Source organism: Mus caroli, chromosome 9, assembly GCF_900094665.2.
Source record: "Mus caroli chromosome 9, CAROLI_EIJ_v1.1, whole genome shotgun sequence".
Classification (NCBI taxonomy): domain Eukaryota; kingdom Metazoa; phylum Chordata; class Mammalia; order Rodentia; family Muridae; genus Mus; species Mus caroli.
The window spans coordinates 17,366,057-17,380,595 of NC_034578.1; the positions used below are offsets into that span (position 1 = coordinate 17,366,057).

The following is a 14,539-nucleotide window of genomic DNA, read 5'->3' on the forward strand; positions in this document are numbered from 1 at the left end:
TGAGCCTGGCTTGTTTCAGCTTCTTAAATACCTTGGGTAGCAGGCCTTTGCTGCCACGCCCTGTTCTCCTGTGTGTTGCTTTCTAACCCTGAGGCTTTTCTATGACCCTCCCTCCCTTCCCTGCTCCCACCCCAACCCCCACACCTGCCTGTTGACTCCCTCTCATGTTACCTGCTTTGGGGCTCTGTCCACAGTGGAGGATCTGGAGAGAAATGACGGTTCAGCCGAGAGGCCTTACTTCATGTCTTCCACTCTCAAGAAACTCTTGAATAAAACCAACAAGAAAGTAGCAGAATCCTAAAGACATCTGCCTCCCAGACCTCTCAGGACGCCGGGATCGGTGCTTGCTGTGCAGCTGGGTCAGAGTCCCCAGCTCATCAGACTTGCCTAACACATCACTGCCTCTCTGCACCCTCCCCAAGTTCCCATTTCCAGGAGCCTAGAGGACTGGGGCATCTTTCCTACGCCAAAGGGCACTTGGGAGTTTTCAGTGCAGCCCCGGAAGATGGGACAGAATGGATCTCTCCAGCTCTTACAGGCGCAGACGGTGCCAATATGGTGAAGTAACTTGTTGTCGGGGATGGGAGATGGCCCTAGGATGTCTGCAGCAAGCTTCTCTGTATTTCAGTAACCCTTCTGGCCAAGAGGGAAAAGACTGGATGAGAGTGGGCAAGTCAGCTCAACGAACACTAGCGCCAAGCTCCCCAGTGGGGACAGAATTGGATCTCCATGGCTGATGTACTTAAGGGCCAGCAAATACACGTCTCACTCTTAGTCCTTTGTAGCCTAGACAGACAGTAAGGGGTCTACCTGCTTCTCTTCCATCAGGCTCCAGAACTGGATGGAGCCACCAAGAGTGCCTTCATATGTAACCCCACCTCCAGCCTGAGCTGGCTGTGGTCACAGGAAGAAATGTGTACCCAGAACTGGAGGAGTCTTCTGGATAAACAGACAGCATCTGGGAGGAGGGCCCTGTGTGAGGAACGATTGAGTGGTGGTGGTTGGGAGTAGTTGTGGAAAACAGGCCTCTGTACTTAGACCCTACAGAGTTGCTTTGACTGATGGCTTCTAAATGGAAAACTTGAGGTTGGAAAATGAATGAAAATAGGGCCTGTCTCCCCAGCCCTTTTTCTGCCAGTAATGCACACTGCTCTCTTTGTAAGAGATGAGAAACTTAAGTTCACCCAAGGGATGGTTTCAGGGACTGAGGTGTGGGTGTGTTCTATATTCCAAATGAACTAGGCCTATCTGGTTTCTTTCACTTGAAACTAGAGAATCTGTTTGCCAAACTTCTTGATCTTGGGAGCCAGTAGACTGGTTCTTCACTTTACCTACCATATGCTTAGACCCGCCTCTCACCCCTACTTTGGCCATCCGTAAGATAGCAGGATCTTGGAGACACGGCCCCCAGCCTGGGGTCCCAAGGTTTCCTGTGCCTGCCTTGTGTGCCATCCCACCCCACCCTCTTGTATGCCCAGCCCTGTGCTTATGTAATTGCATTCCGGCCAGTTAATAAAGTGCCTCTTGTACAGAGACTGACCTGGTGTGCTTAATAGGAGTGTGGGATGCTGCTGGAAGGGAAGGAGGAAGAGAGCCAGCCTGGAGCTTACCTCCCAAGCGTGCTCGGCAGCTTCTGTTGGGTCTGTCCCGTAGGACCCTGGTGAACAGAAGCTTCAGACTAGGAACTGATTCCTAGAATCCAGAAACAGCCACTTGCCTCTCCTCCCGCTCAGTAACTGCCCTGGACACGGACCCTGCACCAGCACCCGAGCCTGAGGTCTCACAGTCAAGGATAGCTAGTATTACTTTAGTATATTCTGTAATTTCTGGGTGTGTGTGGGTGAGTGTGCCCCACATAGATGCAGCTCCACGGAGGCATTGGAGCTGCTGCAGCTGGACTTAGGGTGTTGTGAGCCCCCCTTTCAGGGCTGAAGTCAATTGGTTCCTCTGCAAGATCAGGATACAGTTATTGTTTACATTTTTTATGCTTTTGGACATTTTGTCTGCATGTGCATTTGTGCACAATGCCCGTGCCTCTTTGGTATCAGAGACCAGGAGAGGACTTAGGGTGCTCCGGACCTAAGACAGTTGTGAGCACCCCCCCCCAATTCGTTTTTCTGTTGTTTTTGCTTCTTTTTAAAGCTGCAAGTGGAGAAAGAAGGCTCAGCTATGAAGAGGACCATTCTGAATGGCACTTACATATTCAAAATAGCAAATGATGATGATACTATAATAATAATAATAGCCGAGCAGTGGTGGCTCATGTCTTTAATCCCAGCACTCTGGAGGCAGAGGCAGGTGGATTTCTGAATTCAAGGCCAGCCTGGTCTACAAAGTGAGTTCCAGGACAGCCAGGGCTATACAGAGAAACCCTGTCTCGGGAAAAAAATAATAATAATAATACAGAGGCTGGAGAGAGGGCTCAGCGGTTCTATGTGTATTCTGCTCCACAGAGGACCAGATTGGTTCCCAGGTTCTTCATCAGCCAAATCACAACCTCCTGTAACTTCAGCTCCAGGGGAACTGACACATTGGTCGTCTTGGACACCCACATGCAAATACAGACACAAACACAAGTACTTTTAAGGTTTTTTTTCAAGACAGGGTTTCTCTGTGTAACAGCCCTCCCTATCCTGGAAATCACTCTATAGACCAGGCAGACCTTGAACTCGCAGAAATCTACCTGCCTGTCTCCTGAGTTCTGGGATTAATGGAATGCACCACCACAGCCTGGCTCAAAATTATTTTAAAAATATTTTTAGCCGGGCATGGTGGTGCACACCTTTAATCCCAGCACTCGTGAGGCAGAGGCAGGCAGATTTCTGAGTTTGAGGCCAGCCTGGTCTACAAAGTGAGTTCCAGGACAGCCAGAGCTACACAGAGAAACCCTGTCTGGAGAAAACCAAAAAAAAAAAAAAAAAGTCCCAGCAACCACATGGTCAGATCTCAAGGAGATCTGACTCCCTCTTCTGGTACATCTGAAGACAGCTGCAGTGCACTTACATATAATAAATAAATAAATCATTAAAAAAATTTTTTTAATTAAAAAATAATTAAGCTGGGCGTGGTGCTGCATGCTTTTAATCTCAGCACTCGGGAGGCAGAGGCAGGAGGATTTCTGAGTTCGAGGCCAGCCTGGGCTACAAGGTGAGTTCCAGGACAGCCAGGACTATACATAGAAACCCTGTCTTGAGAAAACAAAAACCAAACAAAAAAAAAACCTAAGCTGGATGTGACGGTGAAGGCCTTTAATCCCAGCACTCCAGAGGCAGAGGCAAGGCAGAGCTCTGTGAGTTCAAGCCCAGCCTGTTCTACAGAGTGATTTCCAGGACAGCTAGGGTTGGTTATATTGAGAAATCCTGTCTCAAAATACAAGCAACAAACAAACAGATCCAGAGCTGGAGAGACAGCTCAGAGGTTAAAAGCACTGTCTGCTCTTGCAGAGGACCCAGGTTCAATTTCCAGCACCCACATAACAGCTCACAACCCTCTGTAACTCCAGTCCCAGGGGATCTGACACCTTCATACACATACATGTCAACAAAACACCAATGTTCATATAATTTAAAAAGTTATTAAGAAATGTTTTTTTTATTTGTACAGGTATTCTGTCTACATATGGTCTGTGTACCAACTGCATATTTATTGCTTGCAGAGGCCAGAGGAGGGCATTGTACCCCTGGAACTGGACTTACAGATAGCTGTGAGCCACCATGTGGTTGCTGGGAATTGAACTCGGGACCTCTGGAAGAACAGCCAGTTCTCTAAACCAATAAACCATCTCTCTAGTAATTTACATTTATTCTTTTAGTGTGTGTGTGTGTATTCAGGTAAAAAAAAAAATACATGTGTGTGGGTGTGTGTCTCCTACGGTCCTAAGAAGAAAACTGAGGTCGCCAGGTTTGGTGGCAAATGCCTTTAGCTGCTAAGAAGCCAGCTTTGTTTCTGAGTGGCTCTTTGGGTCAGTCTGGTTGTCATACTGAAGGCGTACTACTGCCACCTGTTGCCTTCTTTTGTTACTGCATGTAGCCAACTATTGCTCCTGGAAAATCTCGGATCTATCAAAGGCCCCATAACCCCATCTGTCTCTGTGGCTCTCCTTCTTAGTAGAAAGTATTGTATTGAACAGGATTGGCACACACCAGGCAAGTGTCTTCCTACTCAGTCACATCTCCATTTTTTGAGGCAGTGTCTCATGTAGCCCAGAATGTCTTCTGACTCCATCTTTAGCTGACGATAACCTTGAACTCTCCTGTCTGCATCTCTCCAGCAGTGGGATAACAGGCCTGTGATACTACATTGAGCTTATATGATGATGTTGGAGATAAAACCAGGACTTTGGAGGCTAAAGAGATGGCTCAGCTTCCAGAAGTCCTGAGTTCAATTCCCAGCAACCACATGGTGGCTCACAACCATCTATAATGGGATATGATTCCCTCTTTTGGTGTGCATAAAGACAGAGCACTCATATATATAAAATAAATAAATCTTTAAAACAAAAAATAAAAAACACCAGGGCTTTGTGTATGCTGGGCAAGCACTCTACCAACTGAGCCAGCCCTCCTTCCCTCCTTTTCAAATATATCTTTAATTTTAACTTTATTTTTACACTTTACATTTTATATTTATGATTATGTATGTGTCTGCGTATATGTGTGAGGGAAGAGGCTGTAAGAGGATGGTGTCAGATGCCCAGGAGCTGTAGTTACAGGTGATTGGGAGCTGCCATGTAGATACTAGGAAATAAACACAAGGCCTCTGCAGAAGAATAGTCTCATAAGCACTGAGCCGTCCTCCAGGTCACCCTCCCCACTTTTAAAAATAAATCGGAGACAGGGTCTCTCTATATAAACCAAGCTAGCCTCAAACTCAGAGAGACTCACCTGCGTCTGCCTCCTGAGTCCTGGAATTAAAGATGTATACCAATACTTCCAGCCCTTTAAGTATTTTTTTAGATAGTGTATACCGGTGTAGCTCAAGATGACCTGCAATTTCCTAAGTAGCCCAAGTTGGCCTCAAACTTATCATCTTGGTTCAGGCTCCCTAGTAGATGGTATCTCAGGCACACTCTGTCACTCTTGGCTTTAGTCTTGGGAGGAAAGCTCTAGGACTCATCTAGTTGCCTGAGGAACATGATGGCTTTGAAGAAAGAATGCTAGAATGTCTGTCTGTATGTCAGTATGTCAGTATGTCTGCGTGTTTCTCCAGCTCCATCAGCAAGCACTAGGCCCAGGAGCAGAGGCAGAGGAGGGCAGGCTAGGTGTGATGCTCAGGGGCAGAAGTGAGAAACAGGCTCATCCATTGAGATTCAGAAATTCCAAGGCATCTTCTCCCTCTCTCCCCCACCCCTCTCCTCCCCTCCCCTCCCCCTCCTTCCCCTCCCCTCCCTCCTCTGTGATGAAGATGGGAGCTAAGGGCTCAGTTATGCTGGACACTTTGCATTTGTGACTTGCTGCAAAAGAAACTTCAGGACCATTTGTGTCTGGAATTGCCATACAAACTTCGTATACCAATCTCTGTTAAGTAAGAGTAGTTTAGTAGTAGTCCCAGCACTCTAGAAGCAGGCAGATCTCTCTGAGTTTGAGGCCAGACTGATTTACAGAGTGAGTTCCAGGACAGCCACATCTACACAAAGAAATCCTGTCTCGAAATCCTCCCCCCCTCCCCCCAAAAGGACCTCAAGAGCTGCTGTCTCAAATCCCAATTTAGGGAGAGACAGCCAGCTTGCCATCCCAGGTACACCCCCAAATACAGTTGCTTTAGCTAGACAATTATAGATTTGGTATTTTCTCCTGATTCAGTTTTTTGTTTTGTTTTTTCCCCGAGACAGGGTTTCTCTGTATAGCCCTGGCTGTCCTGGAACTCACTTTGTAGACCAGGCTGGCCTTAAACTCAGAAATCCACCTGCCTCTGCCTTCTGAGTGCTGGGATTAAAGGCCTGCGCAACCATGCCCAGCACTCTCCTCACGATTCTCAGGTTTAATTTAAGTACTAAGATTAAAGGTGTGTGCCACCACAGCTGGCTAATTCTTAATTTTGTTTTATTTATTTTATGTGTATGAGTTTTTGCCTCTGTTGTGAGACTCTTTCTGTGTCAGTGAGTGCTCCCACACCAATGAGAATGGAAGAGAGATGATTGGACTGAAGCCAGGATGCTACCCAAAAGGCCTCAGTTCTAGATCTAGATCTCGTCTGTGTCATTTCATACTCTAAAGCCCCAAGGTGGGGCAGGCACACAAGCCCGGCAGTCATCAGGTTGTTAAAGGTAAAGACCTGTTTCAGTTACTTCCGGGTCAATCTGTTCCAGGGAGCAAGAGATGCAGTATTTTAAGTAAACCATTAAATAAACCAATAAATCAGTATTTAATGTCTTTTCTACTTATTCTACTTTATTCCCTCCACCTCACTAGATGACACCTCCTGAGTTGATGCTGGAGGAATGGGTTGGTGCTTCACGGGCATCATTGCGCAGTATCCCACCAGCTCTCCTTTGTACCTCTACCTTAATCCTTTTTAATGACTTTTGGGCATTTTTTTTATACTATCCTTGATAGATTAGCATAAATCAGCATTTCTCATTAAAAACCACATGCTTCCCTTTCCAGTGGTACTCAAATCTAACCCTCTGTGGTCGCAGAGGACACTGCTGCTGCTGCTGTTATCTGATTCTGACGATTGCTTTTCTGCACAGTCGTGAATCTGTCTTGGCCTGAGTAGAGCTGGCTACGTTGCCCTTGTTCCTTGCCTACCTCTACAGCATCAGTGTCCATGCATTCTGCCAGGGCCATTGCTAGCAGGACTGGTAAAGGTAGAGGAGTTTTCTTATCTTTTGAACCTGAGGGATATAAGAACTGCTGGATATTCCTTCCTGGAAGCGCATCTAAGTCTGGGGCCAAGAATCCCAGTCTGCAACTGTCTTCCAGGGAGTGTTATTTTCCCCAGGTTTTCTCCTGTAAGACAGGCTCTTTATGGCCTTAACTCTGTGTCCCTCCCTAGAAACTCCCTTCCAGGCCCCTTTCATGGGGAAGGTCACATGTGACCAGTATTAAAGATGAGACAAATAGCTCCTCCTACAATCCCCTTTGTGTCTTCTGTCCACTGTCCACAGGCTGTTGCTAGCTGGGGCCATCACCAACAGGAATCAGTCTGCTGTGCTGCTGTGGGCAGTCAGAACGCAGCAGCGTGATGAGATCCTAGGGACGAGCCAGCCGTGGATGAAGGAGATAAGACAGAAGCCCTCAAGAGGGTAGTTGGCCATATTGATAGGTTTCTAAGGATTGGAGTTGCCCTGGCACAAGGTTGCTTTCCAGACCATCTGGGCTGCTCTTAACTCCAATTGGCCAGCCCTTGGGGCCATCTTCTTTTGAACTCACCTAACCCATGGCAGCTTCTCCTCCATTCATCTTCTTCTCTTGGTTCTCCTTGGACTGCGAGCACAGGAATCCTAATCTCCACCTATGTCTCTTCTGCCCAGCTGTTGGCTGCTGGCATCTTTTGTTTGTTTGTTTGTTTTGTTTGTTTTTGTTTTTGTTTTTCGAGTCAGGGTTTCTCTGTATAGCCCTGGCTGTCCTGGAACTCACTTTGCAGACCAGGCTGGCCTCAGAAATTCTCCTGCCTCTGCCTCCTGAGTGCTGGGATTAAAGGTGTGCGACACCACACCCGGCTTGGCTGCTGGCATCTTTATTTACCAACCAGAAATAACTTGGGTCACATAGCATCACTTGGGTCTCTGTTCAGACTCCAGGTCTCTGGGACCCACACTTAGCATTACAATAGACAGCAAGACCAAACCTCAACACTGAGGGGCTGCGTGGATGCACACATGCAGGCTCAAGAAGGGCATCGAGAGTCAGAGTAGAGGTTGTCACCCCCATTCCTAGGCCACTTTGGGATGGTCAGTTTCAGAGGCTAATCTGGGCTGACTCTCCTGGTTCACTCCTGCCCCGAGTCTACGAGTCTACAGCAGCTTTTGCACGGGGGTGGTGTTTCCGTAGCTTGGCTCCTGCAATGAGGGAGGTGGGCAATTTTGGGGCAGTGTCATCCGAATCTTTCAAGAACTACTTACTAGAGGTGGGTGTGCCTATATTGTCAAAGGCCTCCTGAGTCCTGTGGGAGGAGTGGATGAAGGTTGGGGGCCAAACACAATCTCAAAATGCACCCAAACTGCACAGGAGCAGGATTCTGGCCAAGGGAGGCCTGATTCTTGGCAGTCTTTGGCTAGTGCTGTTTTTAGAGTCCTGTTTATTCTCTCAACTTGGCCTGAAGATGGAAGGTAGGTACCACATTGTTTCCCTAGGTGTTAGGAAGGTACTCTCTGCTTACGTCCACTTCTCGAAATTTAAATAAGTGGGACCAATTGTTTTTGTGTTAGAGTGGGCTTTGGGTCCCTGCTCCAGATTATCCTGATTGCTTTTGTGTTAGTAAAGGATCCTGAGAGGAGCCCCTTGCTCAGGCCTCGGGATAATAGTGGGCCCCCAAGAACTCACAAGAGACCAAGCTTGATGCAAACCACATGAGGCTTTATTTGGGAAAGCCAGAGCTCTAGGGATGACTTATATCCCACGCAGGGGTAGAGGAGTCGACCCCAAGGGGAAAGGGGTCCCAGTTTTTAATAGGCCCTCGGGGAGTAAAGGAGAAGGGGGGGAGTAGGGGATTTCCAGATCTAAACAATGTCTATTCTAAAATGATTTCTCAAGAAATGAGTATGGGAGGGGTACAAGGAAAGAGTCTGGTGCAGGTGTAGCAAGTCCGGATTGGCCCGGCTGTGGTTGCTGGGGAGATTTTCCGACTCTTCCCCAGCAACCAATATCACAAACACCTGGCGATGGGCTTCAGTAGTGGGCACACACGAGTTCAAGGAACGGTCAAAACATCGGCAGACTCATGGGTTCAAGGAACAGCCAGAGCATTGTGCACCTCTATTTTTTCAGATCAGTGAAGCTAGTTCTGCTAACAATGAAATCTATTTTGCCAACTTCAGGGCTTCTGTGACCTTTTATATTTTGTCAGGATCTTTCATTGCATGGGCCTTGGGTCCCTGTGTGGGATTATCCTGATTGTTTTTGTGTTAGCATGGGCCTTGGGTCCCTGTGTGGGATTATCCTGATTGTTTTTGTGTTAGCATGGGCCTTGAGTCCCTGCTCCAGATTATCCTGAGAGCACTGCAGACAGGCAGGCTTTGCTAGCTTGTTGGGTCAGCATTAGCAACCTTGGAACCAACAAGTATCTTTGCAACAATTCTTGTAGGGAAGCAGCATTTATAGTTAGGTTGTTTAGCCAGCTTGTCACAGGAGTCTGGGGACTGTCATCTCTGGAATTATCTATGATCACCAGCCAGCCCTTCTGGCTTTGCGTATCCTCTACACAGGTTGCTCTTCTTTCTTCTAGCTTCTATGAGAGAGCTCTGCAAGCAGAAGAGTGTAAACATATCTCCTGGGGGTGTTGGAGGGGACTGCAGAGTGGAATTTTCATGGACTAGACCTTGGGTCTTTGTGTGAGCTTGGCGGAGCACCAATGCCACAGGCCAGGGTGTGTGTGTGTGTCTGTTTGGGATAGGCAGCTTCTAGGATTTGGTTTCTGTTTTAATTTCTTTGCCCCTGAGGTAAGCAGTTTCCTTTCTTCATATATGGCTGCTCTGAGTGTTGATGCTAGGGGCGATCCTCCTGTTGTATGCTTCAACTCCCAACTGTAAACACTTTCATATCCAAATTCGGGAGAGTTCATCCATGGACTTGCATCGAGAAGAAAATCTCTTCTGAAACCACTGTAATCACAGAGGGGCTCCCCTTCTCTTCAGACAACCTTGTTTCTGAACTTAGGTCCTGGTGACATTGCTGTGACTTCGTGGATGAGTGGAGAGCCTGGCACTTTCCTGGGGATATATATATCCCCTTGTATATAAGTACATTGTAGCTGTCTTCAGATACACATGTGGTTGCTGGGAATTGAACTCAGGACCTCTGGAAGAGCAGTCAGTGCTCTTAACCACTGAGCCATCTCAGCAGCCCCTGTATATACTATTATTACAGTGGCAGTTATTCCTTAACCCATTATTTTCCAAATAAAAGACACCATTCAGATTTACAAAGAAGCCTTCCAATACTAGAGCTGGGCAGATATCAACTCTCTAAGCTTATCTGTCTGCTTCCCTGACAAAAATCCCCATTAGTACTTGCATCTGCTCTATATGGGCTGTTTCTGTTCCATCAGGCCTGTCCTCAGAACAAACTGCTCTTCCCCACATGCTCATGGTCCATACTACTCTACGGTGACTCGCTTCCTCCTCCTCTTCTTCCTCTTCCTCCTTTCTACCTGTACTGGCTAGTTTTGTGTCAGCTTGACACAGCTGGAGTTATCACAGAGAAAGGAGCTTCAGTTGAGGAAATGCCTCCATGAGATCCAACTGTAAGGCATTTTCTCAATTAGTGATCAAGGGGGAAAGGCCCCTTGTGGGTGGGACCATCTCTGGGCTGGTAGTCTTGGGTTCTATAAGAGAGCAGGCTGAGCAAGCCAGGAGAAGCAAACCAGTAAGGAACATCCCTTCATGGCCTCTGCATCAGCTCCTGCTCCCTGACCTGTTTGAGTTCCAGTCCTGACTTCCTTTGGTGATGAACAGCAGTATGGAAGTGTAAGCCGAATAAACCCTTTCCTCCCCAACTTGCTTCTTGGTTATGATGTTTGTGCAGGAATAGAAACCCTGACTAAGACACTACCCTTGTGGTTCCAACCTGAGACCCCAAGCCTGGCAACTGAAGCTTTGCCTACCTGTCTTCTGCCCAGCTATAGGCTGTCAGCAACTTTATTAACTAATCAGGGATAACTTGGGGGTCAAGGTTTATACAACAAAAGCTGGTGTATGTGGGAACTCACTGGTTTTGGGGCAGCCAGATCTTGGGATGTGGTATTTGGCATTTGAATACACAGCAGCATCAGACCAACCCTAGTGTTTCCCGACCCTTTTGTCTATGTAATAAAGAAGGTCTTTCTCTCGATAAAAAATATATATATATATATATATATATATATATATATATATATATACAATAGGAATAATGGGAAACAATTATGAAAAGTATTAGGTAAAGTAACATTCATAAAATCCAGGCCATTTGTGTTTGGCAACTTTGAATAACAATTTTATTATCTATCCTATCTTGGTGAGTTCAGAGTTTTATATTTAAATTATTTTTTCATTAGTAACTTAAGTATTTAAATCCTTTAACTTTCGTAACTTGTAATTACCAACCTTAAAGGACCACAGTACCGGCGTCTTGGAATCCCTTTGAGGCTTGGCTTTGGAGGCCGGTGCCTTCTCTCACCAAAGCTTTAGATGCAGTAGTCTGCAGGATGCTTAAACCCCCTTGGCTCTTCCTAGTTTTCTGGGTGGTGGGTGGTCTATCCTTACATGGTCTGGAGGTCCAGCCTCGTCTCGTCTTCTAGTCGGAGTCCATGGTTCTGAGTATCACAGTCCCCTTGGCCCCTGGCAGGGGACCCAGAAATCTTCTCAGGGGTGCACTATTCCCAGTTCTGAAGACGTCCAATGTGCTGAGACACACAGGAACATCAGTCTCTTGACTAACTTCGTCTGTTGAAGGAGCTCTCACTGCAGTCTCCAGGGATGCTCTGAGACTCCCTCTGGAGTTAAGTGTTCTGAAACCAAGGAGAATGGAGGAGAGGAGTGCCACACCGCCTCCAGTAGGATTTGTGTGACAAGTTCCATAGACTGAGGTGATTGACCTCAAAAGGGGGAGGCCTCCTGGAACCGGTTATGGAACTGTTAAACTGGGAAAAAATTATTGAGCCATAGTTCTCATGGCAAACTATCTGCTTTGTTTTCAGTTATTCCTTTTCTTTTTTACATGTTCCTGTGAAAGATCCTGACAGAATGTAAAAGGTCACAGAAGCCCCGAAATTGGCAAAATAGATTTCATTGTTAGTAGAACTGCTTCACTGATTTAGAAAAATAGAGGTGCACAATGCTCTGGCCACTCCTTGAACCTGTGTGTCTGCCAATGTTCTGACCAGGCGTGTGCCCATTGCTGCACCTCACTGCCAGGTGTTTGTGATATTGGTTGCTGGGAAAAAGTCAGGAGATCTCCCCAGCAACCATAGTCAGGGCCAATCGGAGAGCTGCACCTTCATTAGACTCTTTCCTTGTTTTCCTCCCATACCCATTTCTTGAGGAATCAATCATTTTAGAATAGATATTGTTTAGATCTGGAAATCCCCTACTCCCCCCTTCTCCTTTCCCCCCTGAGGGCCTATAAAAACTGGGACCTCTTTCCCCTCGAGGTCGACTCTTCTACCCCTGCGTGGGATATGAGTCATCTCCAGAGCTCTGACTTTCCCCAAATAAAGCCTCATGTGGTTTGCAACTGTGAGACCCCGACTTAGAGTGTTTCTCCCTGGAAGGTAAAGCCCCTGGATGTTCCCCAAGCTTGTTTTCCCTGATCTTTAAAAATACAGCTAGAAAGAAGCTCTTTGTTCTCTATAGCCAGCAAAAATCCTTTTTGTTTCTATACTGTACAATCAGAGATGCCTGCCTTCCTGTGCCAAGGACATGGAGACAGATGCTGGAGAGGAGGCTGCAGCTCACTCCCCCTTCTCCAGAAAGGAGCTGTAGCCAACTCTCCTCCCAACTCCTCCCAACTCCTCCCAACTCCTCCCAACTCTCCTCCCAACTCCTCCCAATTCCTCAGATAGCTGTTAAAAGCCCCCTACTGTCACCGCTCAGGGTTGAACTCCCCTGCCCTGCCAGGCGCAAGGGACTTCCTCCTCAGCTAGCTGATAATAAAACCTCTTGCAGTTTGCATCAGGTGTGGTTTTCTCTTGGGACACTGGGGTGCTGGCCAGCTCATCCTGGGACTTGAGCGGAGGCCCAGCTTTGGGGGTCTTACACAACAAGCTCGGTCTATCATGAGTTCTTGAGTGTCTGCTATTGTCCTGAGGCCTGAGTGAGGGGCTCCTTTCGTAGTCTAGGCCAAAATTTTAAGCAAGAATAATGGGTAAGAAACCATCCCTAGAGATGGGGTCACTAATATGACCTTACCCCAGGGAAACCAATGCTTTACTTTTTAAATCATTTACAAAACTATTATGATAAATAAAAACTCCCAACAATAAAATTCCATATGGCTACAAGTGTGTCATCAGAGGTGACACACTTAATTAGAAAGACACACTTAATTAGAAAGAATTAAAATAGTTTAAATTTATGAATTGAAGATTTATAAAAAAAATCAGGCATTAGATGTTAAATAGTAACTGACAATGGGGATGGAGAGTTAGCTCAGCGGTTAAAAGCACTGACCATAAAGATTTATTAACCTGCTCTTGGCAATACGCCACTAACCTTGGACGACAGCCCCCGCTGAATACATCCTTTTAGAATTGTTTTATTTTGATGATTTATATTAAGAATGATGTTACCTGTTCTGTATGTGATTCACCAAATACATAGTTTCAGAGTTGTAATGCTTGGATGATTTTTGTGCTTTACTGTGACAAATGATTTTTGTTGGTATCTGTGATTGTTTCGCTGGATACAGTCTCTAAGAGTTATAATGTTTGTTTTGTTAATGTATAAAATCCCCTGCTTGAGAGCTGCAAAATAACCTCAGATTCAAACTGCCTCTGTGTTTGTTTCTGTTTGTCACCACCAAATCCTTACCCACCTAGCTTCGAGGACCCTCATTCCAGGGACCCCATACCTGACTGGGGTGGTCCATGGCAGAGGAGATGTCACTGGAGGACCAGAGTTAGGATGCTCAGGACAGCTTCAATGCTGGGGCCAGTTTGCTCACAACCATCAGTACAGGTACAGTGTACTCATATACATGAAATAGATAAAAATAAATAAATCTTAAAAACAGTGTATTTAAATTTTACTTTATTTTTATTGATATATGTATGTTTGCGGGTACCCATAGAGGCCAGAAGAGAACATCAGAAGAGGGCTGGGATTACAGGAAATTGTGAGCATACTGATACAGTTGCTGGGAAACAAATTTAGGTCCAATCCCTATTAAAGATATTTTAATATAGGCTTAAACAAAGAACTGACAGGCAAAGCTCCCCAGTGAGACTTTACTGCAAGCACTCAGGGGCTACGAAGAAGAGAGTATGTTCTCTGCTAGAGTAAAATACTCTTAACTGTCTCCAGCCCCCATTTTCAATTTTATGAGCTGGATGTGATAAATATTTTTCATTTCAGTATTCCAGATGTAGAGGGAGATGGCTCTCTGCTCTCTGCTGAGATCAAGGCCAGCTTAGGTGAGACACTATCTTAAAAAAGAAAAAGCTGCTGGGCGTGGTGGCGCACGCCTTTAATCCCAGCACTTGGGAGGCAGAGGCAGGCGGATTTCTGAGTTCAAGGACCGCCTGGTCTACAGAATGAGTTCCAGGACAGCCAGGGCTACACAGAGAAGCCCTGTCTCGGGACCCACCCACCCCCGACCCTGGCCAAAAAAAAAAAAAAAAAAAAAAAAAAAAAAAAAAAAAAAAAAACTATGGTGCAGGGCTGGTGAGGCAGTTCCCTGGG

General features: G+C 46.3%; 1 protein-coding gene across 5 annotated transcripts in view; it reads left to right on the forward strand.

The window, feature by feature from the left end:
* Slc44a2 (solute carrier family 44 member 2) overlaps positions 1–1,536 on the forward strand; it is a 33,924-nt gene extending 32,388 nt beyond the window's left edge. For 3 of the 5 annotated variants that reach the window (XM_021172275.2, XM_021172277.1, XM_021172276.1), the window contains one exon: positions 195–1,536. Coding sequence is in view for 2 of the 5 variants with exons in the window: in XM_021172277.1 (XP_021027936.1) it covers positions 195–301 (107 nt within the window). In the remaining 3 variants the exon portion in view is untranslated. The remainder of the gene's footprint in view (positions 1–194) is intronic. The other 2 variants (XR_003837607.1, XM_021172274.2) reach the window with 2 other exon arrangements.
* Positions 1,537–14,539: the final 13,003 nt, after the last annotated feature.